At 39.2% G+C, this 27,523-nt stretch overlaps 2 protein-coding genes across 4 annotated transcripts in view; both read left to right on the top strand.

Moving 5' to 3' along the window:
* On the top strand, nt 1–25,453 carry LOC123986399 (SR-related and CTD-associated factor 4-like). Of its 2 annotated transcripts, none has more exons than XM_046074637.1 (18): nt 1–262; nt 1,455–1,538; nt 3,540–3,584; nt 3,717–3,878; nt 3,968–4,085; nt 4,237–4,370; nt 4,489–4,635; nt 4,729–4,802; nt 6,630–6,726; nt 7,012–7,095; nt 7,378–7,463; nt 7,892–8,079; nt 9,476–9,576; nt 9,660–9,773; nt 9,894–10,050; nt 10,152–10,246; nt 24,069–24,204; nt 24,382–25,453. In XM_046074637.1, the coding sequence occupies exons 1-18, from the start codon at nt 233–235 to the stop codon at nt 24,810–24,812; spliced, it is 2,283 nt and encodes a 760-aa protein (XP_045930593.1). In that variant the 5' UTR covers nt 1–232; the 3' UTR covers nt 24,813–25,453. The 2 variants fall into 2 exon arrangements, with proteins under 2 accessions (XP_045930593.1, XP_045930594.1); XM_046074638.1 differs by having other exon boundaries at nt 4,258–4,370.
* A 624-nt stretch (nt 25,454–26,077) lies between these two features.
* Nucleotides 26,078–27,523, top strand: part of LOC123986398 (rho guanine nucleotide exchange factor TIAM1-like) — a 45,795-nt gene continuing 44,349 nt past the window's right edge. For both annotated transcript variants that reach the window (XM_046074634.1, XM_046074636.1), the window contains exon 1: nt 26,078–26,235. The gene's annotated coding sequence lies outside the window, so the exon portion shown is untranslated. The remainder of the gene's footprint in view (nt 26,236–27,523) is intronic.

The raw sequence follows: 27,523 nt of genomic DNA on the forward strand, positions 1-27,523 counted from the left end.
TGACGAACACGCAAGGGGTGGAAGTGAAGCAACCGCGAAGCTAGTACCATGAGCTAGTAGCTAGCATAGCAGAGCCTTGTTCAGCAATGTGATCACATCAGAATATAATAGAGAAAATAGAGCTTGTCAGTGTCAGTGGTTATGTTGTTTGCTATATAACTAACGTTACAAATGGTTATGATTGGGTAGAGTAGACACGTTCGTCAACCGGTTTTCAAAATATCAAACCATCATGGATGCAGTTAACGCGTTCAACATGGAGGTAAAGTTTGCTGGTGTTTAACGTTACCTCAGTCCAAAGAGCTAAACTGTAAGGCTAACGTGAACACGAACTAACATCAGTTGGTTTAAGTTAATGCTAGCTAATTGTTTGATAGTTAAGCTTATGGTAATTATATTACACTTCAGCAGTTGTATTTTTTTAAGGAAACGTTAGTTCAGTTGAACAGGGTCGACTAAAACGTAAACATAGCTTGATTGGATTTGTTAGCCGCTAGCTTAAGCTGAGTTCAACGTATACGTTAATATTGCTAGGCCTGCGATTTCAGCGTCTTAACGTTATATCTTTGAGACCGCGATGGACTGTCAGCAGAAATGTTCAGGAAAGCTTCTGCAGCTTTACATCATACTCGTGTAAAAATGGTTACGTGTGCATTAAATGATTGGTTTATACGAATAAAGCTGTCGTTAACCAGCGCTGCTAACTACGTTACTAATGTTGCATGTTTTGAGGAAATTCAATGTCACTTAATCACGTTAATAACGCACCCCAAACCAACATGAGTCGAGCCGAACAAGTGACTTGGTTGTTTATTGTTGCCATCCGAGGACTTTGGACTGTCGTCATGCACGTCACTTTATTTTAACGTGTCTCTCTGTGGTGGTGGGGCATTATGCATTGATTTGTTACAGAGTGGTGTATTTGAAGTGACATATTTGAGTTAGGTGTTATATTAATCGGTGTGCTGCTTTCAAAACGTATAATGACGCTTTTAAAGACAAGCCCAGTGTACGAATGAAGGTATTGAAATTCCGTTCAACCCAAGTTTGACAAGACCGCTGGTCGCTAGTAAATCAACACCAGTGACCATTCACGTGATGCCTATATCTTGCACATTGAAGTTGAGTGCCTTATATTTTAGATCAAAGCTACAGTAAAGGTCTCATATACATAAATTTACTCTTCTCAATCACAGATGCCTGAATATGGTTATAGAATGTATGTAGTTAATGTTTTACAAAGTAAGTAAAGAACAGATATCATATCTAGTTATACTGTCTGCACAGAAGAGAAATTCCGTAAAAAATATTGTGAACACCCATGGCTTGTGAGAATGGGAATAATTTGTATTTGTCCCCCCCCCCACCCCCCCCTCCTCCCCCATGTTATAGCATACCAGCATTTTTACTTTTTTAAATTAACTGATGTCTTTCTTTTTTTGAAAACCAATCAGTTGTTCTCCATGATTGACATGAAGCCTCCAATATCCCGTGCTAAGATGATGTCTGTAACGAAATCGGCCATCAAAGCTATCAAGGTAAGGTCAATACTGTATCAATTTTATTGTCCTATTAAGGAGTGGGTAATACAAGTGGGGAACTCGTAGAGTTTTTGTCATTATACCCAAAGCATTGTGACTTGTGATTTGAACAACTTTTGTAATATACAGTAAATAACAGAATAATGAGAATTTTCCTCATATGTCTTAAATGTTGCTATCTTTCGGCATTCAAAAATCATAAGTTAATTGATTGAAGAATTATCTCAAGGAATATTATACCTGTAAATTATAATTTTCACATGAATTACTTACCTCCAGTAATGTGGATTTCTGGGTGCAAAAGTTTGTACTTTGTACTAGGTAGTAACCATATTTCTGTGGCTGCAACTGACTGAGTTCTGGGTTTACCTCATTGGCTAGGGAATTTTGGAAGATAAGTATATCTATTCATATTTAAGTGAAAAGTGAGTGGAGATTTAACTCTTGGAAGATGCTTTGTAAGTAGTTTGCATACATGTTGGTATTATGTTAGAATGGGTCTCCTCTTTCCAGTCAGCTTAATTGTATCAGGTAAACCTGAACCTGAAACCTGAAACTTCTTAAACTATTTTCTCCATTGCATAATGTTAGAATGCAGTTTTATCTAGAGCCCGACCTATATGGGATTTTCAATTCCAATACTGATTTCGATATTTGAAGATTTTAAAATCCGATAGCCAATATTCTTTTGCTCATTAATGTTAGCCTCCTCTCCTGATAAACGCACATTAGCTTTGTGGCTAATTTAGCAACAAGCAGCGTTATCTGCTTTTGTCGATGTTAGAAAATATTTAGAAGTAACAAATTGAAGAAATGAGAGGATGGGGTGGGAAAGCCTGTGCCAACCCGCGGGAGGAGCTCGCGAGGCCGGCTGCCCGCTCACAGAGCCCTCTGGTCGCACCACTGCAGCAACAATGGCAGAGGAAAACACAGCTGTAAGGTTTCTATACCGCTTATCTGTCTTTGAATTCTGAGTAATGTTGAAACTTTTTAACTTAAATCAAGAGAAAGCTGTGTGGATCGCTGGTGTGCGTGTCTCATTGAACATTACGTTGTGGGTTTCTATCGCTGGGTACTATCTGCAATGGAAAACAGAGCATGGCCAGGGCGAGGCGAGTTGAGCTGATACTGGTAATGGAAAAGCACCACAACTCTCTGTTTGTCTTTTTTAATATTCATATATCGTCAGTTATAAACGCCGATGCAAATATATCTGCAGGTAGCTTATATCGGCCGATAACATCTGCAAAACGATAAATTGGTTGGGCTCTAGTTTTTCATCCTTTCTGACTACAGGGGGTGAATAAACTATTTAAAAATTCAGATTTTCAATAAGCCTTTGACTATCTTGCAAACCAGATCCATTTTTGGGGGTGTGATATCTCCATAGGCATCAGTAGGAACAGGACTTTAAATGTGATGTGTGTGTGTGTGATCTTAATGGATGCCGAGACATTATGTAGTACTTGGAAATGTCCGGTAAAAAACAATTTGATCTAATTTAATATAAAGATGGGAGGTTAAGGTTGCATGTGTAGCACAGTGTTGCAGTGGTGAGCACTGTCGCCTCACAGAGAGAAGGTCGTGGGTTCGGCCTTTCTGTGTGGAGTTGCATGTTCTCTCTGTGTCTGCTTGGGTTCTCTCTGGGTGCTCCCGCTTCCTCACAGGTTAATTGGTGACTCTAAATTGTCCTTAAGTGTGAGTGGTTGTTTGTATACACGTGGTCCTGCGATGGACTGGCAGCCTGTCCAGGGTGTACCCCACCTTTCACCCAATGTCAGCTGGGATTGGCTCCTGCCCCCCCCCCCCCCCCCCCCCCCCCCCCCTGCAACCTTGTACACAATATGATGCTTATTTTACTGATTATAGTCATAGTAAATGAGAATTTTTAACATCACACTGTTTCATTGCTTTTCCTGACCTTTATGGTTATATCTTGCATGATTAAAGTGTTATCTAGTGTGTTGTGACTGATGTGAATTTTTGTGTCTTTATTAGCTTTACAAACATGTTGTCCAGATTGTTGAAAAGTTCATCAAGAAGGTATGTACTATAGAGCCTTTTACTGTACATTATGTTAGACATTCATAATTCAGAGTTCAAAGTGCACTTAACAAATACAAGTTGTCATGAGATAATAGGAATATATTGTCTTTTTGTTTTTGTTTCCATTAGTGTAAGCCAGAATTGAAAGTCCCTGGTTTGTATGTGGTCGATTCCATTGTTCGACAGTCACGGCATCAGTTTGGTGTTGACAAGGATGTATTTGGGCCCAGATTCTTGAAGAACTTCACAGATACCTTTCAAAACCTTTACCGGTGTCCAGAGGATGATAAGGTGCTCTATGTTTCTGCTTTTGGTATATAAAATAATCAATGGATGAAAAGAAATATCTCACGGGTGGTAATGCTTGTTTTCTTTATCAGAGCAAAATTGTCCGTGTCCTGAACCTATGGCAGAAGAATGGTGTGTTCGACATGGACATCATTCAGCCTCTAATGGATATGGTCAATGGAGCCAATGTGCTTGCCCCTGCACTGGAAGGTAGAGAAATTAATACAATTCTCTTTGGGTAATGTTTGTAACAATCCACTTGGGAGTAAAGAAAAGTGAGGTTTTAATTTGTGAACTGTTTGATGAACTGCATGCATCGATATCATGCAAAAATGTTGATCTTTTTCTTGTATCTGAACAGTTCTTACTGAACCCCAAACAGAGACACAGCCTCCTGTCACTAGTGCCTCAGTTGTGCCTGCTGTGCCCCAGTTACCCAATCCTGATGCCTTAGCTGCTGTGGCACAGCTGTTTCAGTCTCCCCATGGTCAGGAGGTAAGCAATATATTCATTTGATCTCTTAAGTGTTCCAGCTGTTGTGCATTATGTCAGGTAAAAAAATTTTTAAATTCTGAGTGACTCCACCCTCCTCCTCTTCCTCCTCCTCCTCTAGTTGCAGAGGATGCTCCAGAACTTCCAGCAGGCAGATAAGACTCTTGCAGCCACCATCGCAAACAACATACCAAACCCACCCCAGATGCCTGTGTCACAGCTCAACCCGTACAGTGCACACACTGAAAAGAAAAGCTCTTTAGCTGAGGTAATAGCATAGCTCATCATCACGTTACGTGCTCTGATCATGTGCAAATTGCTTTTCTCTTTACTTAACTGTGTAATATTTATATTTCTTTAGAAACTCCTGGATCGATTTGACTATGATGATGAACCTGAGGATATGTTGGCTAAAGAAGGCATTGCCCAGTCACAGTGAGTTTTATTTAAATGTATATATGCTACATTTTATATGTTTTGTATGAAAGTGCAGGGACAACTGCGCATCATCAGTCAAGTTTGACAGCTGAAAGAAAAGACCTTTTTTGCAATCAGTGCAGCTAACATGTAGGAATCACTGATGTTTTCAGTTAGCTGTTAGAAAATATCTGCTCTTACATCCATGTTGATAGTTTGAAATGGAGTTTTGTGTTTTTGTTGCTCTCTGTGGCCTGTAGAAAGAAGCAGGAGTTGACATTACCAAAGTGATTTCAGGATTTAACCCTGGGTTTTCAGTCCTACAATGGTGGTTCACTTCTTTCCGGGGAAATTTGTCATGGTAACTTGAACGGCTAAGGTTATGTTCCAAAGTAGAGGTTAACACAATAAAACAACCACCTACTAACCAGTCACTCTTGGAAAATGACATCACCATTCGTAGAAGATCCCACAGACTGTTTTACATGTAGGTAATGCGGAGCTAGTCCTACAACAGAGACTGATTAAAGCACTAATCTTGTTTTTGAAGTAACAAGAAGTTCTTAAAAGTGAGTTGAGTGACCACTTATTCAGTGCCTGCTGCTTTTAATGTTGAAAGGGTGACACACAGCTGGGCTGAAAGAAAAGGGTAACATGCCATAAGAATACATCTAAGCATATTCATATTATACGCCTGTTAACTCGAACACACAGATTGCTGTCTTCCTTTGTCTAATATTATAGTTTGCTCTTAGTTTGTAAAATATTACACTCTGCAAATGCTGCAAACATCACTTCTTATGTGAACGCACTCATGGTTGGATTGGGAAACCCTGGGTTGACTTACCAAGGTGATAAACAGCGTCATGTGCCCGCTTAGCTTGATCGCGATTGTTACGCCAGGCTCACACAGGAGGAGTGCACGCCGCGGCTTCCGGGGCTATATGTGGCCATTGCAGTCAATGCTTGTGCTCACACCAGAAGCGTCCCAGAAGCATAGAATAGGCAGCCAGTCTATTTTTTTTTACGGAAGACGCCTCAAGCTGCACAGAGCAGATTGGCTGGGCAGGAAGTCTGACACAGAAATGGCACAGAGAATCCGGTCAATTTCCAAAATAAAATACCTTGTGCAGACTCCCAATCGTATATCAAAAATAAACACATTTAAAACAGACAAAAAAAGAAACAATTTAACTACGTAGCCTTCTTAACCATGATAAAAATCAAGGACAACTTACCAAATCAACTGAATCTAAACAATTCGCACTATTAATTTGTGCTTTAAGTATTTTAGGGGGGTGTGGGTGTGTAATGATGTTGTATGTTTTTCTAATGGACCCCGAGTCTGACAATAAAAGTTGAATTGCGCAAAATCAGGCAGGCAAACCGCTCTGCTCCATGTATAAAGTTCAGCCCTGCAGGGAACTGGGGGAAACTGTTCACAGAGAGCTGTGATCGGTAGCAGAAGCACACAAAATAACAAACAACAAGTCAACAACGTGATGCACGCTAAATGCACCGCTGCTGAAACGCTTCCAATGTCAGTTGATGCAGGGCTGAAGACGGGTCAAAACCGTGGCGCACATGCCGCCTGTGTGAGTCCGGGGTTAGAGTTAGTGAAGCCAGATAACAAAAAGATATCCCGGGTATGTTAAGTTGCTTCGTAGTATAGGCCCCCTTCCAGTAATATATTTTACTTGCTGTTCCTTCACTTTGTTGTTTTACTGTCACTGTGCCTACAGTTCTAATTGATTTGGTTTAATTTACTTTCAACGTGTTGTGTTTTGTATTTTTTATTGTTTGTACTACCCAGACTGACTAGGTGTGTATATTTTTTCATGACAGAGGCATTCCTGAAGATGTGTTTAACCAGTTTCCTGGTCAGATGCCCAACACAGAGAATGTTCATCCACATATGATGGGACAAACTGATGATACAGAGGTAATTATCAATGCGTTATATAATAACTCTCAAATATAGCAATTTTCTAGTATAATACCAGCATGCTGTCCAAAAGTAGTTTGAAGCAAATGTTTGTGCTCAAGCAAAATACCTTTTTCACACTTTGTCCTAAGAGATGTAAAGCCAAAACAGTATAAATTATGAATTCTTCAAATTCCCATGTTTTGATTAAGAGCAACCATGTGGAGTGGCAAGCTTCAGTTTCAATATACTGTGATCAATGGCCCTGTGATGTCTTGTGGCTGTCTCTTTGTTGTCCTTCAGCACAGTGGAGGAATGAGTCATGGCGAACATCATATGATGCTAGATGGATTCCCTTCCATAAATGAAGCTTACTCACAATCGCAGGTAAATTGTCAAACCTTCAAATCGTAGTTTAACCTGATTTGAATGTCTCTGTTGTGAGAGAAATACTACAGTTCAACTGCATTTGCTTTTTAATGTCAGCATTCTTCCAAAAATTAGTTTTTGTCAGTAAAATTAAAGCAAGACAATGCCATGGCTACTTCAGTTGGCAGGGAGGTTTCTGTGTTGTTTTGAATTTGAGACCCATTGTGTAAACTATAAATTGGAACCCTCTGCTTATTAATTTAGGAAAAATAAAATTTTCTTGTCCTTATTTTCTAATAGGGAAATTCAAGAGAAGACACAACTATGAGGCGGGACCGCAGAAACAGAGGCTATGGCAGGAGATCAAGATCCAGATCTGGTTCCAGGTAAAGCCTGATATATAGTTCTGCATCAAATCAAGGGCGTAACCTACGCATAGCCCCATAGCCTACGCCATACCCTGTAACCTGACATGCACCTTCCCCAAAATGTAACTACACGTGGCAATGCAGACAGCAAGACCTGTGAGTGGTCAGCTGGGTAACATCGCCAATGCTAAGAAATTATTTGATAAACTGCTTGAGTAGTCAATGCACCCTGAAGTGTAAATTACTAATCAGAAAGTATGGCGCATTTAATACAGCGCTATGCAGGCCCTGACTCAGCTGCCGCCATGGACTCTCAGAACCCATTTGTCATTTTTACATTTTTACTGTACATTTTCCCATCTTTATTTCTAAGCTAATGAATTCCTCTTAGGAATTGCAATATTTAGTGACACCATGTTCAGCTGGTTCAATCTTCTGTGTTTCAGATCTCCCAGGAGAAGAAGGTCAAGATCTTCGTCCCGCTCAAGAAGGTCTAGGCATCGACGCTCTACTTCTCGCTCCAGAGAATGCCGCTGGAGATCTCGCTCTCATTCTCAGGACAGGAGTGAAAGAGAGAAGGACAGAGAGCGCAGACAGAAAGGTCTTCCCAGCATAAAGAGCCAGACACTCAGTGGTATGTGCTGCAACAGAAACAAACCTGTGAATGATATTACTAAACTTTCAGCAGATAGAATTGCATGCAAGTCACAGTCACAATATCTGCAGGAGCCACTTTGATTTCACAAGTAATTGGGGTTGGGCCGATAGACGATGCCGATAGACGTTGAGCCAGCATCGTGATTGTACAAGTTAGTTGTACAAGATTGTGCAAACAAGTATTATTATTAGGGGTGTGACGAGATCTCGCGAGATTGAATTGTGAGAATATTTCTCGTCAGACAAAAAGCTGTCTCTCGAGACTCAGGCAAATTACATTTTTCACGAGCTGTCAAGCCACACACTAATTTTCTCATGTAGTGAAATACAATTGTAGTATAACTGATAAGAAATAGACTCACGGAGTGAATCAACTCTGCCCAGCTGATTGACACCGGCGTGATAGTAATCAGCTGGACCTGCTCGCATTGTGGTCCAGACAGCTGTAATAGGTATATATGTGTGTGTGTGTATGTGTGTATGTGTGTGTGTGTATATGTGTATATATGTATATATATATATATATATATATATATAAAATTTGTTGTTTTAATTTTGTGTTTCTGTCAGAAAAACAAACATAATATCATATAAAGTGAATAAAAATAAGTGGCTCATGTCTTCTAACAATGTCAAGAAAAAAGATAAATTTTGGGATTCTTTAGCAACATATTCCCCATTTACAACCAGCACTTATGCATAATCTTAGCCTAGCCTAGATATCGTATAAGGATAAAGAAAAATGCACGAGTGTGAGCAGAACGCATTGTGACTGGAATGTGATTGGATACACAGACCACATCTGTACACTATGGTTACATGGTCGGCGATGGCTGACTGACATCACAACGTTGAGCCGCCATCGTGATTGTGTACAGAGACCCTGATTAGTCAGGAGTAAATGCAATCATGATGCACAGTATTTAGCAGGGTAAATTGCTGTAGGTGGGGTAATTACCTTGGAACAAGGAAAGACTAGAGAGGGCTCTTGTTTTATAAAATATAGCACAGCAGCAACTTAAGCAAAAGGTTGTATGCTAAGGGCAAGGGTTAAGGATATTTTTTTTGGTTTATACAATTGGCAATTGGTTGCCAATAGGGTAACCAGAATTGTCATGCCTTCTGATTTCCCAGCAAAACTGGGTAACAATTATCTAGTTTCCTGGGCAACTCTATTTGTTAACCATTTCATGCTTTCCCGTTGCCTTGTGAATCTGAGTAGCCATTACAATTGACCCACAAATTCCAAGTCAACTCTATCCATGACAACACCAGTAAAATAGTATTGAGCCTACACACTTAAACAGCAAAGCTAAACAGAACATGAATCAGTTCCATCCTCCAACCAGTTGCTAATCTCATTTTGCTTTTAGTTTGCAGCACTACACTTTGGGTTGGACAACTAGACAAGAAAACTCAGCAGTCTGATGTGATGTCCCTTCTGGAAGAGTTTGGCCAGATTGAGTCCATAAATGTAAGATACTCATAATCCTCTATGATCTTAAGATAATGTTTATCAAGTGTTTCACTATTACCTTTTTCTTTCTCCATGTCCAGATGATTCCTCCAAGGGGTTGTGCTTATATTGTTATGGTTCACAGACAAGATGCCTATACAGCCTTGAACAAACTCAGTAGGGGGTCATACAAAGTCAATCAGAAACCTGTTAAGGTACATAAACTGTTACACAGATTGCTTTTATTTTCAGTTTTATATTGGTTCTATATATATATACTTCTTTTAATGGTGACTGTTCACTTGATGATTATAACTAATGTCATTCTTGCCTAGATTGCTTGGGCTTTGAACAAAGGTATAAAATCAGCACACAAAAAGTTCTGGGATGTGGAGCGGGGAGTGACTTACATCCCCTGGAGCAAAGTCAAAGTTGAAGAGTTGGAAAGCTATCGTGAAGGGGGTGTACTGGATGGAGAGACACTAAATCCAGGTAAACCCTTAGCTATTCCTTTAACATGGCCAAAATTCACCTGCTGCAGCTATTAAAAATCATTTCACTTATGTTGTCTTTGTATTTTCACTTGTGCACAGAATGGAATAATGCCAAGGACCCCAATAAGCAGGCAGCTGTAAATGGAGCACTGGAATGTGTACCAGCAGATGGAGCCATCACTGCTCACATTCAGGTAATGCTAATACAGTCTTTAAACACCTTTTATGATATTAGAAGTGCTCTCATTTTATTGGTTTAGTGGCCTTGGTGTTGGAGGCTTACTTCACAGGGGAGGATGTATGGAAAAATAATTATTGTACCATGAGTAGTGGAGCTTATCTGAACCACCCTCTCATCTTCTTTTCAAAAATCAAGTTACTGCAAGGTTAAATTTAAAGGAATTACCTAAATGAACGACTAAACCCTTCAAAATCAAATCAGAGATATTGCGATAGCGTTATGCTCTTTCTTGGTTAGAAATACTGTTTAAAGACTACAACATTCAGTGAGAAATACTCAATCAAAGGATATACATGGCCTTTCTAAGGCTTACTTAGCTTTAGAAAAGCTTTTATTAGGACTAGTACCATGGGTCAGGTCATGGGACCTTGTCCTAACTGACTGAAAAGCATCCATTTAAATTTTGTACTGAGACGCCCGAAACCTAGCTCCATTCAACAGTGAAATCACGGGTACACTATAGATTGGTGCTCAGCCTATTTTAGGCATTTCTGACACTACTGCTGTGTTATTGGTGAACATTTCACACAACGGTACTCACCATCTCAGACAAAAACTAGGTTAAAAATTTATAATAATAAGTAGGGCTGCACGGTGAGTCTAATCGCAATCACAGTGTTGTCATGTGCGATTACATGACTGCAAAAAGTGTGCGATTTAATAAAACAGAAAAAGTGTTTGTGTAACGCTCTCTTCTCTTGTGTGCGCTGGAGTCTGCTCATTATCTGTGCCCACACTGGGCTCTCGCATGTGCCCCTAAAAACAGATGAGCCTACGTGCAATGAGAAAAATGATAATAGCAATGTAAACAATATAATATAAGCAATATGAGAGTAACTTTTAAGACAAAAACCTACTGTAACTAACCCCGCTCCCCACCCCGCCACTATTAATAGTCGGACATAGTCGGACTTGCCACTGGAGCACCAAGAGAAATGCCGGTGCTCCAGTCACTTTGTGACAGAGACAGAGCAATGTCGTCAGCAGCTGAAGCAGCAAGACAGAACAAAACTGGGAGAAGATAAGGTTTGGGTTTGGCTCGCTGGCCATTTAACGTTCACTGTATCGATGCCTTTTGTTGTTTTCAGAGTCGATGTGCTTGTCGGTCACTTTTCGTCAACCGGCCAATCACAGGCTCAATGGGGCTGTACATTAAACACATTTGACGTGCTCCAGCTAATCATTAAATGTTGAACAATATGATTATTGACAAGTTAGTACTCAGTATTAACAAATTAGAGATCAATGTAGAGCCTTTTGCTTGCACAAGGATTTAATGAATAAAAACAACCCACGGAAATTAAACAGCTGGAACTGGATTTAATATTCAACTAGTGGTAAAAAAGTATACTATTAGGCCTATATGAAATTATAATGTATGTAGCATTTAATATATTATTGTTATACTATTAACTAAACATTATACATATATACTTTATTTAATACACTCATTTACAGTTCCTCCTCCAGGTTGTGGATAGAGGCTCTGCATTAGACAATTGTAGATTTAGCTGGCCTCCTCCATAGAGCAACACGCTCCCCTTGTTCTGTTTTACATCTGTTTTACTTGTTATAAATATTGTTTAACTTTGTTCAAATTGAGAAATACACATTTCAAAATGTCAGTATTTAGCTGATTCCTTGATAATTAAGCAAGCAGACTCATAGTACCATTTGTTCCATTATAATCCACTCGCAAATCGCAATTTTGTTCACAAAAATTGCAATATGACTTTTTCTCCTAATCGTGCAGCCCTAATCTTCAGTTTCATCCATGGTAGAAATGCGTTGTCAGGGTAAGAAAATACTTTGCAAAGTCAAGTCAAACAACACAAATTAACATTTGCATGCAAACTGCATATGCTCTTGAAGAATTTAACGTAGTCGGTCACCCACTGTCTTGGTCAGTACTGATTGCATCTACATAGGGATGGGCGATATGACCAAAAATTTATATCACACTTTTTTTGTTTTCTTTTTTTATGGTGATGTATTACAAAAATAAAAGGGATACTCCATTCAATACATGACTTTACTTCTTCAAAGCGCAAGTCTGACAAAAATAATATTTAAGTTATGTACCAGTCAACCCTACAAAGAACCCATATATTTCAGTACATGGCCCTTTAACAATCACTAACAACCAGGTGTTTCAAAAGGCACCAGCAAGACAATCACAAAACACAAGAATTTGAGGCTACTCCTGTGTATTTTACAGTCGGTGCTCAATACAAAACCCACAGTTCAATTAACAATGAGTGCTTATCTTAACAAAATCATCTTTGGGTTCTCGTGAAGCAAACTAAAATTTCATCTAATAGACAAGCTTATTGATTGTCCGACAAGACCCTCCCATAGTCTGGCCAATGTGCTGATGTTGGCTCCAGGGAATCCCCAGCCTGGAAGCTGGGCAGTTTGATGGTGGGTCCACGGAGTAGAGGATGGAGTAGTAATCTGATTCTGTAGAATGGGTGAACAATAAATAACGGACTAATTGGCTCGTTGCCAGCGGTTGGCAGGCTAATTGATGATCACTCTAAGGACGGACTTGCCCTCTTCCACTGGTGAGTAGATGCACCCGTTTTGGTTTAAAATGCCAGTATAGATATTCCATGAATTGACTGGTGGGTGTGTGATGCAGCGGCAAGTGTGCTTAGAGACGCCAGACACTACAGTATGTCCCAGCATAACAGGTAGAGGCTGCCTAGCCAATTTTGAAATGAATCCTGCTTTGTACTGTCCCTTGTTTAGAAAGCGGTCCGAAGTAAAATGGATAACCTATTGCATACATATAAGAGTTTCCCAGTTGTTGTAGGGACATTTTCATCAAAAAATAAAGTTAATCCACTGGGTGGTCAATTCCTCGTATGATTGGAGTAGGGTTAGATAAAGACTTCTGTGTTGGTTTTTGCATCCGACAGAGAACAGAGAAATTGTCATGCTTTGCTCCAGTTCTATAAGTATGTGTATAGCCCTCTACCTGCCATATAAGTTTTAATATGCTAAAACATCTATCACATTAATGATAGTATTGTAAAAGCCATGGTGTAGCAGAACATTACACTGGTGACATGTACAAAACCAGTACATCGTCCAACCCCTAAATCTACAAGTTTACTGAGTGATTTATCTGGTCGAGGTTTAACCTGGATTCCACCAGACACAGCTGCATCGTGTTCGGGCTGCGACGTGGGTGCTGGAGCTGACGTGGACATTCTAGTCTATGCTTGTGATTCTACCAGATTTGCTGCAGCACGTTTCAGAAGCGTCCCAGAAGCAGCTCTCCGCTCTGCTCCGCAGAGAGTACACAAATCTGTGCTGACTCCAAATTGTATATCAACAATAAACACAATTTAAACAGACAAAAAAATCAGGCAGGCTAAACACACACTCCGTGTGGTATGAAGCCGTGCAGACAACAGAACAAAACCACGTCGCATGCACAAAGTTATAGAGCCGTGCCTGGTGGAATCAAGGTGTTACACCAGCTAAGATGAAATAGGCTGCTGGTCTTGAGGCCAGCGGCGACAGCTGACTTACTGTCATAAAGGCAAGAAATTTACCTGTTGGCCGGTATTTGTGTTTATGTGTATGTGCAAAATGTGTTTGTGGGCTTGTGAGTCCCATGCATTACAACTAAAGTATAACAGTGGATGACAAATGCTTTAAATGGAACCCACTTAAAACCCATGAGATATCGGTTGAAAAGCCACACAGTGGCACACAAACTGTGTAGAGGTTAGTTATTGGCGTTATATTTAGTTATGATAAAATATAAATTGGATAGACACAGCTAATACCAGATGAATTCATTCTTTTACTTAACCCCACAGAGAAACCTATAATAAACTCTTGAAAATTATCGCCCTACTATGCTTACTAAAATTGTTGGAGCTTTGAGCAGCTCCACTCTAAGCACGTTTGGGAGTTATTGTCATTGTGTAGTCTTGATGTTGACATTGAGCTTTGCGCTTGTCATGTGAAAGTTTGTCAAATAGGTTAGACTGGCTGTAATGGTTACAAGTCACAACGTACTGCCCAAGACTTGGAAGTGCTTTTAGAAAACCTTCAGAGTCAAGGTGTTTGCAACCAATGTGGGGTATGATAGTATTTTGGAGTTCTGAATTAAACTGTTATTTGAAAAGAGAAATTTTCAAGTTTCTGTCTTAAATGAATGTTAGATTATTTACCTTGTAAGAGGGGCTGTCAACTTGTCACTCACTCTTTTTTGCAAAATAAGGGTGGTTTCATAGTCACCAAAAAAGGAGACAACTTGACCACACTTCAGATAAGCTCCTCTGCTGATAGACATTCATTTCAGCAATGCCTAGTCATCCATTTGTCCTTTTTTCTTTGCAAAATATTTGCATCTTCACTCGGTTACCTTGTACTGTGCAGTATAATTTATTCAAATAAAGTGGGAATTACAAAAAACTTTAATTACTGTGGTGTGTGTAGAGGGAAGCATTTCTGTTATCCTTTCTGTTTTCGGTAACTAATTCTATTATCCAGAATGTCTGGGTTTGACAAAGTTATCTGTTGTCATTAATATATGCGTCAGTGTCTTGGTGAGAACATTTGATGTGTTTTTGGTTGCAATTTGTGTGAACTCTAAACTCATGAATTTACAAACTGATAGTGAGCTTACAATAATGCAGTTAAAGCAACAAATTAAATGTGAAAAATAGTAATTTTGACAATTCAGGAAATCATCCAATATGAAGTCAAAAGTTTTAATAAAAATTTTGAAACAAAGTCCTTGTGACAACATGCTGAAGAAATGGTAAACAACTAGCTTTATTAAAACACGATCCAGCTGGACTGTCTGAAACCGACCATACTTAGCAGACCTGCTAAACTGCACACCTCAATGTGAAGAAAGGTTGCTCACTTGTCTTGAGGTCGAGAGTATCTGACTGTTGGCTGCTGGTGGGACTTAAAGGCCTGATTGAGAGGAGGAGTGTCCAAGTGGGAGACAAGGTAAGCCGACAGCACTGTTAGCAATCTATGCTAAATGTTGTGCTAAACCCACCAGTTTTAAATGAAAAATGAACAGGAGATATGATTTTTGAATTTGTTTGTGGTTTTTGGCAAGGGGAATATTGCCTGTTCATGAAGGGGTGAATGGCAACTTAAAATCAAGTTACATCTTTCACGCCTGTGTTTTTAAAATAGGTGGATCCAAATAGTATTTGTCAAATTTATATTACATACAGCAGGTTTCAGTAGTCTATTCTTTTCTTAATGCTGGACATGTGCTCTTGCACGTGCCATTCATTGAATTAAGTAAAAAATCCACATTCCTTAACAAAAACAACAAAACTGCTCAAGCCACCCATGCAGCATAGTATGCCATTGGATGCTCACTTGATTCCTACAATCTTGTTTTTGATAATTTATTACTGTACTAACCACTTTTTCCATGCCTCTGACTGAATTGTTAGGCTTTGACTATTTCTGTCATGTCTCTATCAAAAGATCAGCAAAAGATAGTTTAGTAAGTAATTTAGAATATGGACAGGAAATAATTAGAATAGCTAACATAGTTACCTTTTTTCTGAGACATGTATTTGTCTTGTTTATATTCAGGTTTAAACTTGTTCAATAAATTATAGAGGGAATATTAATACTGCCCCTGTTTCTTTGTAAAATGTAGTACTTTGTGTTCTTCACACTGAAGATAAAAGAACACAAAAGAAACCAGTCAGTTTTACTATCAATTGTGAATTTGAAGTTTTTATACAATGATATATCATGGAAATGAGCTGCCGATGTGGAACTGGATTGGAAATTTGTAATTAGCTCTTGAAATTACATTTAATGAAACAAACCAAATGTTATTGGTATGTTAAGCATTTGGGGCTAAACTTTGTCTAGAAGTTCTGAAAGATGCATGAGTTGACCCTTTTTCTGACTGCAGTGCCATTGCCAGATGCAAATTAAGGGCAGTTAGCAAGCAGAGATGCGGCTTCCTAAATCTATAACAGTTCCCCAAACCTCATCATGTTTGCTCCTCACAAAGCAGCACGTAGTCTAAAGGACTTGAATTTAAATTATTAGCACTTTGGCTGTGTCCTCTACTTTTAATATGTGGAGTTCTGCACCTGAAGCAAAAGGAAGATGGTTCACCCATATCAGGTCCAAAATGTCTGCAAAAAAATAACATGGTACTTTACACCTGTCGACTGCACACTGTGCCCTCATGTTTACCCATCTGGCCATTTTATGGTCATGGAAGTAGAAGATGAATGAGTAAATATTCATCTCGACAAGGTATGAACAAAACTCTACAAAGTCTGATGCTGATCTGCTGCCCCACCTTCTTCTCCTGTGTTGTCCGTCTGTTCTCATTCGGTGTTGTGTGCCTTTTCACATTCTGTGTGGTCTACCTCCCTGTATCATCTCCTGTGTTGTTGCAAAGTATCATAGTGACAGACACAGAGTGTCCCCATAACTATAGCAATTAACTGACTCCTGCCTGTGTGTGCACAGCGCAAGAGGAGAGGGAGAAACAGTGTGCTGCTGCCAGAGAAGCCGCTGACTGATTACTCCGAGCAGCGTGCATTGGAATAAATTAGCCTAAAATATAATAGACTTTTGTATATTTCTCACTTTCCTCTCGATGGTAACACACTAGATTTTTCACTAGTCGCTTTTTAGAAATAAAGTTACTGAGGGACTGTTAAAGACCGAACCACTGGGACTTAAAAACACATTAGACTTGTAGTAAAGAACGCGAGCTGTTAACTGTTTGTGTACCAAACACATTGACTACACACTAACGGACAAAAGTGGTTAAATTTAATCGTTTTGATCAAAAATATTTCTAGGGACAATTCAGTAGTCGCTGTATATTGGTAGGGACATCTCCATACTGTCCCTGTTTAATTCTACACCCTTGGATGGAGAGATGTGACCCTGAGTTTTTTTTCTTGGGAAGTTACCTCTGCAAATAAATGTTTCGTCATCTGCCTCTGTGCTCTGCCTACATTTATCACAGACAAACATTTCCAGGATTACTTGACTACACATATGGATACTCGGATTGTTATGCAAACTGAGACCTTTTTGTCTTCTGTTATATCGCTATGTATAACATTATCCTGTCCAAATCAATTGAGCATAGAAAGAAGTCTAGCTTGGTTTGCCCGGTGACACCAACATTTGCTCAGCCTACATTAATTGACATGCATCATAACACCCACCTTTTACGTAGTACACCATCCATGTGGATGTATAAAAAGGCCTTGGCAGGATACTTTTGTGTCCCGCGGTATTGTAGTCAAAATTCCACTCCAGCCCCAAAAAACATTTTCCCATAGGCCACACTTATAAAAGAAATTCTGTAAAACACCTCAAACTGCGAACAGGGTCAATTATGACTCTTTCTATTATGAATTGTCCTTCCATTCATCCATGGAAGTTTTATATTTGTAAAACTTTCCTTGAGCCGAGAAAAGCTATTTTGAAATCTGTAATGTCATCACAATTTAAAGTCTATGTGCTAACCTGGAACTCCTGGGCATGGCCAGCATCAGAAACGCTACTGCGCATATTCAGTGGGCTGCACACCCCGAAGCTAGAAATGTTTTTGCCATATGCACCAGGCGAGCAGTTCTTATAAGACTGAGTAGGCGCCATCTTTGGCTCCGATATCCAGTTCTAATAATATATCCATGGTAATCCCGCACTCCAACGGCGTCTTGGCACTCATGTAAGTGTAAGGACATGCCGCTGTTCTTTTTGACAATGTCAATGGGTGTCAGCTCTCCAGAAAAGCTGCAGATTCATCACAGTTGCTCACTGAATTGGCACATTCCAGCTACTGTACCTTGACGGACTCTTCTGTTTGGTGTATGGTATGGGTGTCAAATTAATGTGACGTGGCAGGTTTGTGTTGCACTAAAAGGATGGAGTTTCAATGTCGGCCATCTGCTAGTGCAGCAGAGACGAGGAGAGAGGTGGTCAAGGAAGAAAAGATGGAAAGAAAGAGGCAGAAGAAATGATGCAGTTGAATTAAACCGTGGTGAAGTCTGCTAAACGCAGTGGGATTGAAAGAGCTTGGACACCTATTTTTTTTCTTTTTTTCTTTTTGTTTTTTGCACCATACTCAAAGTAGCTTAAAAAGAACAAGCACAGCATGAATCTTTTCCCATAATTCCCAGAATTAATTAGGATATTCTATTTACATGCTAAAATTGTTAATTATTTCCTCTCTGAAGTATTCCCTTGGACCCCCGCAGTGATTCAGATCTTTTCACAGTTCGCTTTGGTTCTTTACACTGCAAGGCCAAGTGGATGATCTCTAATCTTGCAAACATACCACACCTTCTTACGTTGCCTAGTGTCATGACAGATGACAGAATATCACTTGGTGATGTCAAAGCCCGTTTTTATGAAATTACATATGTAATTTCCTATGCACATTAAGGACATAGAATGTAAAACAATAGGAATAAAGACTGTTCCACACTTTCATAGTTATTGTTGCTTTTAACGTAACGTGAGTTGTGTTTCAGCAATGGCAATGGTCCACTTGTAAATGTTTGTATATATTTTTTCAATTAAAACTTGTTTATGAAAAACATAGTTAATTAACCCCTTAACGCAGACTGTCACAAATTCGCATCACACCTCTTCCTTTCACACTGCAGCTGAGATAGCGTATGTATTCCCCCAATGCCTGTTTGCGCATATTCAATACGTACCTGGGAACCTTTTGCAAGCACTGGTTTCTCGTTTATGCCTGTTGTCGCTAATTTGCATCATACAATTGTTTTTATTATTTTTTATTGTAAATAAATTCAGGCATTTATACTTGTGATTTTGCTACCAAACAGCTGCTCTCTTATGATGTAAAATTGTAAAACCAACCCATGTTTCATATCACTCATCACTTAAGGTTTGTGCTTAATTTAAATTATGTTTAAAACTATTTTAAATCATAGGAATTATTAGATGTAGGTCTTAAATGTTTTTTCTTTTTAACATCCTTGAGCCTGTGCTTTGAATAGAAATAAAGTATTTGTGAATGTGAGCGAGAGACAGGAGAAGTAGTGAGAGATTTTAGTGTGATGGCGGCATGTTCTAAAACCTCTATTTTTCCTTGAATTTCATTTTTTTTTTTCCTGCATGAAAAAGCTCCATGTTCTACATGTTGTAGATGTCACAGATCTGACTCTTATCCCTCTGCAGCATTCCCACATGCACTGAATAAGCTCAGGTAACTCGGTCATTAACAGGGCTTTTTTCAAACAAAGTGACATTTCAAGGAAAGGGGAATTCTTCAATTACATCATGTTGTACAACAGTGGTCTAGATCCGTGTGTGTGTGTGTGTGTGTGGAGAACATCAGAATCACATGAGGCCTCACGAAGGTGAGTGTTACATAAATGATCTTTGGATATTGGGATTCCCACTCAAGGATCACACTGCTTCCATGGTTGGAAGGTAATGAAAGGCGCATTCATAATAAAATGGACTTCTCATGAATAATCTAAGATATTAAGGCCTGTTTATTGTGGAGCTGCCTCATTACCATCTTTTCACATGTCTTATAAGTAGTGGGTATAAATAAAGAACAAAGGAATTATATTGACGAGAGTCAAAGTACTGAGATGATGCCGGTCAGGGATATGAGTCTTGATCCAAGATCCAGTGCCCAGCTGCCTGGCACATGGGGTTTCCTCAGTGGAATTAACCTGAAGGAAAAATGGAGCAGCAGATATCCTGTATTTTCTGCTGATGGAGTGAAACACCAGGGTAAGAGCAGACCCCTCTGTTGCTATCCCCGGATTACTGATTGCATCAAGGCTGTTTGAAGTATGAACTGCTTTTTTTTTCTTTTTAATTGTATTGTAGCTTAGTAGTTGCTAAACAGCATGAAATATTCTGCACGGATAAAACAAATGATAGGTTCTTTATAATCTGTTGTTATGTTACCTCCCACTCATTGCTGCAGTTAGTTAATTATGAGATATTGTATATATGTACACGTATACAATGAGATAAAAATATATAATTTATTTATGTACACACACTTGTATACCTCCAGGATTGGTCATTTATTGCAAAAAAAATGAAGTATAGTTAGAAAAATTAAGACAGAATTTTTTTAAAATGTCAAAAGTACCCCCTCCTGCAGTGCTGCCTCCTTTCAAATGGGATTCAGCTATGTGCAAATTGTAAACTTAAAGGTGCTATGTGTAGGATTTGAAAATGTCTAACTCTGGTGCCCCCCACTGGCAGTATCAGAAATGTACAGTACCACTCAGCACCAATTAGGTATTTCATCAAAGATGGACAAATTATGAAAATGAAAACTTGTTGATTGAGCATCTCTATATTCTGGAGTGATGTTAACAGTCAAATAAGTAGTGAGCTTCAGCCTTTATCAGCAATGCCTAATGGTTGACTTTCTGGCCTGAATTTTGCTCCTGGTGAATTTCAGAATCAATTGCCTTTATCTGCAGTTCTTCTGATGGCCACTAGATGGTGTTTTCAGGAAAAACCATTATTGAAATAACTGTGAAATCCCCAAATTCTCTTAGATAATAGTAGATGGTTTTTTTCCTATTGTTATTTCCTTGCACTTGTGAAACATTTACTCTCAGATTTCTGCTCTGCTTTTGGATTTTTTTGTGCAAAAACCCTGTCAAAACAATAGAATGTCATGTAGTGTTGACCAATGAAATGATCCCTGCCTCGTTGCGGGCCCGTTGGCTTTACTCTTTTGAGCATCCCATATGGGTGGTTACTGTTTAACTGAGTTCATCCACTCCCATTCATTACGGCTCTATTAGATACTTCCCTTGCTTTCTTTATAACTTTTGAAATAAAATGAATGTTATATATATACCCGTGCCCATACTTTTACATTATAATAGCTACACAGTATGTAATCGTAGCCGTATAGCGCACTGGCCTCCCATCAGGGGCTGGAGTGGATGAACCCATTTAAAGAGTAAAGCAAACATGCCCGCAACAAGGCAGAGAGAACTTAATTGGCCAACACTAAAACTGGAATTCTATTGGTTGGGGGATTTTGATTCTTACACAAAAAAATCTGAGAGCAGATGTTTCACAAGTGCATAGAAACAGCCTGAGAGCGAGGAGAAGAGCCGAAGCACAGGAAATCAATCATTCGAGTTCAAGCACACAGTTTGAGCAGATGCAGTGCAAATCTAAGCACAAGCAGGGGCTGTTTGGGTGCGAGGGCAGGGTTTTGAGGGAAAACTTTACAAAAACTAAACGTTAAATCAAAATGTCATGCTCTCAAATTGAAAGACCACACTCTTAAATAAAGATAAGAAGAAGAAAATAATCCCATAAAAGTAAGCTTATTAGATGTATGTGCCTACTTCGCTCTTTTCACATATCTTGTGATGTGGGACAAAGGACTACATTTCCACTGTGTATTCTTTATGGCACCCTCTTTCAAATTAGTATGAAAGCACACATTTTTGTTTGTAGAAAAATCAATCAAAAAAAATGTTTGTTTTATTATAATACCAGTGGAGGATGCCAGGAGTGCCTTTAAATTCTGTTACAGTCCTATTTTTGTTTGTGTTTTTTTACCTCTTAAATTATTGGAATTTATACTTCATTAAATTCAAATATACCCTTTCAATTTGCAGGGTAGGATATTTGTTTGATGTGTGTACATGTATGACAGGCTGTAGACATACCTCCTCGCAGAGAACAGGCCTGATAATATTTCAAAATGGCTTAATATAGATCTCTGAAACTGTCCAAGAATCTATTATAAGCCAACTGACTAACTTGTATATCATAACTACAGTATAACCTTTATTTGTCTGTTAAGTTATTATTATACCATGCATCTGTCTGATGCTGTTTCATATACCCATAAACTATTCGTATGTTTTAAACTTGATTATTTTTCATAAAGTCATTCGTAAATCAGTGAGTGCATTGCTTCATGCTTTATCAATTAATATCAATTATCATTATTATTAATTATTATTTACAAGCGCACTATTAAGTTATATACATTTGAAGTTGTGTCAGTATAAATATACAAGTACAACTGTGTCATTGCTAAAAGGGAGTAATAAGTATGCTTGTGCAATGTAGCTTGTATATGGCGGTTCAGTGATCAGTGGTTCAGCCCTTGACCTCTGTCATAGAGCCATAGCTTTTGTCCATTGTTGGTTAGCAGGATATCTCAAAATATGTAAACACATTTCTATTGAAGTTTGCTGGCAATCAGAAATGATTGTGTGTTTGTTTTCCTTTACTAGTGTGAACTCTGTACCCTCTCAGGCACTTAAACGTTTCCTTGCTCAGTTCTCCTCCTTTACCTTGACCTTAAAGCCAAGCCACTGTGTTCGCTGTAACTCTAAAACTAATGGAGAATTGTCGAATCCTAACGGTATGCTTGTAGGGACAATACATTTAAATGAACATTTTGGTTATTTGGTAGCATTGTAAGTAATAAGTGAATTGTTCAGCATTGTTAGGGTGGGGATTTGCACTCTCTGAATGCCTTTTAGGTTTAATATTTTACCTCAGGTGTTGATCTCCCTCAGCAGTCACCAAGAACTCTCAACTTTCCTGTTACAATTAGCCTCTGTAATGGAAGTTATCCTCCCATGTACAGTCACTGTTCTTCGAAGTTAATTTGTTAATGCATATTTACTGTGTGTTAAAATATTTATATTATATAAATAGAAATCAATGGTATTTGATACTGTGATGAAAGAAAAGTAAACCAATTTTAAACACAACCGAAACTGCAATCCCACTTTGCCCATCGTGGTTATGCCCTTTGTCTTCCATACACGCTTCTACGCTTTAAAAAGAGTCTGTGGGTATTTTTTCCAAGAAAGAGAACGACAATGAACTGCATACCTTATTTAAAAAAGAAAAAAAGAAGCTGTTCTGTGCATGGTGATGTTGGGTCAAAAACTGCAGTCAAGCGGTAAGTGACAAAAATGTAGCCCATTTCTTGGGAGAGGAATTGAAGACTGTACATATGTCTAGATCCTGATCTTCTTGTCTTTCACCAAAAATACAGAATTATTTCAGCGTGGACCTCCTTCATACTAAATTGAATGTACAATTTAGTGTGGTCTGAGCAAACATACTTGGCACTTAAGGTTCCTCTTCTTTTTTATTCTGAATGTGGGTGACAGTATTTCAATAGTAATTAAGGACTGATGAAAACTAAGTTTTCAATATTCTGGCAAAGTATTACATTATTATTACTTACAATATTACGGGATTCGGCTCATCCAGCAACCTAAAAATGTGTCATTGTTATGTCACACTGTTGTATATACAAGGTAAACATCCACATATCAAAGTATGTCCTTAATTAGGCTGAGCTCAATTTGAGATTTTGTCCATGTTCCATTTCCAAGTATAAGTAAGTAAGTATGTATTGGTACCTCATCTCAGATTCTTGCAGGTTAAGATTGTGTGGCTCCATGCTTTTGTGTTGTTGGTCTGTGGACTTCCTTTACCATACACTTGTGTACCTTTTTACAATGCTTGACTTGACAGGTGCCCTTTTTTTCAAATGGTTTACATATGATAATATTGTCTTCTGATGACTACTGAAATTTTTTGGGTTACTTTTTCTTTCCTTTATCAAATGTGACGCAGCAATTAAATACAAATGGGATGCAACCAAAAGCTGTTTCATACTGTTAGATTCAGTTTCACCTTTCAATTAACTGCTTCCAGAAGGCTTTCTTGCTCGTTTTACTTTAATCCCTATAAGGATACCATTGTGTTTCTTTGTCTTCCAGGTGCCACTAGAACAGGCAACACCCATCAGAAGTCCACCTGCTTTTCCTGGCCCAATCATGCTGTCTCCTACGTCCATGCCTCCCGGAGGAGTGCCTTTCATCCCCACAGAGTTTGACCCTACAAAGTTGGCACCAGGTATAACATTCATATAGAAAATATTGTGTATTTTTCACCCATCATATGAAGATGAAATGTTCTCCTTGGACTTGATACTCTGAACAGATCTATACTACAATTTAGTCACTGTTACTGTAGTATCTGGTCTGTCTTTCCCATTGGGAAACAATAAAACCTTCTTATATTCTTTTGCAGCAGGAAGTGTAACACCTTTGGAGGATTCCAAGGATTCTAAAGGAGATAAAGGCACACCATCAGATGCTGGTACCAACAACCAGCTGGGGTCTCCTGCACCACCGGTGATGAATCTGCCAGGCCCAGGAGTCATGCAGGGTCCCAGACCAGGTATGCCACCTCTGCAGCCTCCTCCAGGCATGACAAATCCTCATCTACCTCCATTTCTCTCGCCTCCAAACATGGCTCACATGCCCCCTCAAATGATGCCTGGAGGACCCATGTTTCCACCAGATAGGTTCAGAATGCCTATGTCCTTTCCACCTCGTGGCCCTCCTTTCCATCGACATCCTTCTATGGGACCAGAGGGCATGGATGAGCGAGAAGGGGGGCATTTCCAAAATGGGAGGCCGGGGTTTGGGTGTCCACCCTTCCATAGAGGGAGGTGGTAGATGTTGGCTGAATAATGAACCTGAGGGGAGAGGATGCTGAACCACTGTGACAGATACTAATAAATATCAGGACATCTGGTTCAACAAGGACTGCTGTGAACAATTGGGGGTGCAAAAACTTGTGTTGAGACTTTATTTTACAAAACCAGGACCTTTTTCTTATTGTCAAGCAAAAACAAGACACAGTGTTCTAAATGTGGTCCATGCTCCTTCAAGTTCAAGAAACTGCTGTAAATACTGTATGTGCTTGTGTCTGTTTGCCAGCTTTTTGTATATTTGAAGTTGTGTAGTTTATGCTTAAGTCTGTAAACTTGTTAGTTGAAGGTAAAAAAAAAAAGGCAAAGTCTGTATTTTTGAGCTTATTCCCTTATCAGAGTTTTTGTGTATGAATGAAGACTGTAAAAATCTATAAGTCATACCTTTTTTGGTATTTTGTTTTTAGTAAATGCCTTTGTACCACACTGGTGTTTAATTCTTCACCAGAGACGTTGGGATTTCATTTGAGGCAGAAGAGGATTTCATGTTCTGCCAGTAGAGGGTAGAGTCAACCCCGTTACCATGGCCAACCTCTGTTGTACATTAGGGTCACACCTTGTAGGATCATGTGGAGTGAAAATTAAAAAAAATGTACTACCATTTGATCAGGTGTTTTTATTTGTGTTGATCAAACTGACACTTTTAAACTTTTTATGTGATGTTTTATAAGAAAATTGATTAATTGATAAATAGTTCAGTATGTGAGGTAATTATGAGTTTTAAACATCAATTAGCAGAAATAAAACAGAAATAGTTGTCTATAATTTACCCACCTATCCATGCTCATGATTTCATGGGTTTTAGTTATGGGATCTTGAGAGGGCTATGTTTGTCGTAGCTGCCTATCCCATTATTCTTTTTTGTTTTTGATTGTTTAAATCGAAGTCAGTGAAGACTTAAGTCTCCATCACATTTCTTGACGCATTTAATTAAAGACATTAATGAAAAAGCATATATGTGTGTAGGGGATGGGATGCACAGACTGACTGCACCAATAAGCATTAAAATAAAGCGTTAGGGTTAATAAAAATAGACTCTTTCTCTGTGTTTGCTCACATGATTATAAAACTCAAACACATGATTATAAAACTATCAGCTACTACTGTGCATTTCACTCAGTCATTGAATGCAGATTCGAGGTGTGCGACAGCTGATTGGCTCTGAGAATAAATAAGTGACATTCTCATGATCCACTTGCACGCCGTCTCCAAGGTAGGTGGGTTCCGCCCCTCTGAGCGGTGTGGAAACAACACGCATGGTCCGTGGACAGACAGACCTTGGAGAGGCGGCAGGAGTCAGAGACACGGATGTGCAGTACCGGCGTGTGAAACATGAAGATTTCAATGTCAGGACGGAAACGGCTAGAGCCCGACGGTGGCGGTGACAGGTATGTAAGGAGACCCTGCTGCCCTAATCATGATAAGGATAATATGTTTGATGTCCGATTATGATTCCGCGTGGTCCTAGCGCCGTCTACATGCATGACCGCGTCACTCAATCATACAAGTTGATCAGAGGTGACAGAGGCTGCCGCACTGAGGCGCTCGGTGCGGTCCAGCGGATAAGGCCGACAAGCTGTGTTTCTTGTGCACGGAGTGCCGCGCATTTGTTGTCGATTCAGACATCAGTGATTTGGGGGTAAAAACAACCATGTAGCCCGAATGATGGTGGACATGTACAGCAGGGTTAACGTGCATGTCCAGACATTACAGTTTCCATCCCAGTACACGAATGCGCATCCTGCACAGCAGCTCCACTTGAAAAATATCGCTTCCCCACAGCAGTATGATGTTATTTTAACAAGACACGCAGAAAAACAGGCTCGATAATGCCTTGGGGATGCTTTAACGTCTCTGTGGTCCTTTACTGTTTGGGAAAGGAGAAGCCACGTAGGGTCTCAGTGCGGTAAATTGTTGCATGCAGCAGTCATTTAAATCGGACTCGTTGCATCTCGAATTCCTTGTAGTAGGCTACAGATCCAGCGCTGCTGTTGTATGTACACCTTGCTTTAGTAAACAGATCATGTGCAGGTGACTCAACTGAAAGGCGATAGCTCATTTGTGCAGCTGCTTTACTCCAATGCCCTTATGGTGACAAGTTAATTGCAGCAGCGTCACTGCTATAATGTTACCTAGTCTATTGCTGAAAGTGGGGTCTTCCTGTCATATTAGGCTACAGTGTGGCATCCTAAACTGGTAGATGCACAGGTGACAAAGCTGATGAGAATGTATAGCCTATTACTGTAGCTGGTAAAGGCTAGACCTAATGCTGCATCACATTTTACTCATGGTATAATAATGAAATGTTTTATTCAGTCTTTAAAACTTAATGAGCTGGAACTGTCATTTTATTAATGTATAAAGATGACTATATGTAAGATTTGTTGTATTGAGCAGACACCCTTTTCTGCAATTTGTGCTTCCAAGAGAAATATAGTTTTGTTATAAAATAAATACCACAGGGAGGCTGCTTCTTTTTAACGTGAGTCCAGTATAACCTGACTAGTCCACAAACAAGCCATGGTAAATGCATCTATCAAGAGGATTTGGACACCAGAGTATATGTTAACTGCTACACCATGTAACCATTAAAAACTACCAAAGATATTCAGTGACAGAAGGTGAAGTAACATTGCGACCTGCAGCAAGAAGCTTGTAGTTTACTAACATCAACAC

The sequence above is a fragment of the Micropterus dolomieu genome, linkage group LG17 (assembly GCF_021292245.1).
Source record: "Micropterus dolomieu isolate WLL.071019.BEF.003 ecotype Adirondacks linkage group LG17, ASM2129224v1, whole genome shotgun sequence".
Taxonomy (NCBI): Eukaryota; Metazoa; Chordata; class Actinopteri; order Centrarchiformes; family Centrarchidae; genus Micropterus; species Micropterus dolomieu.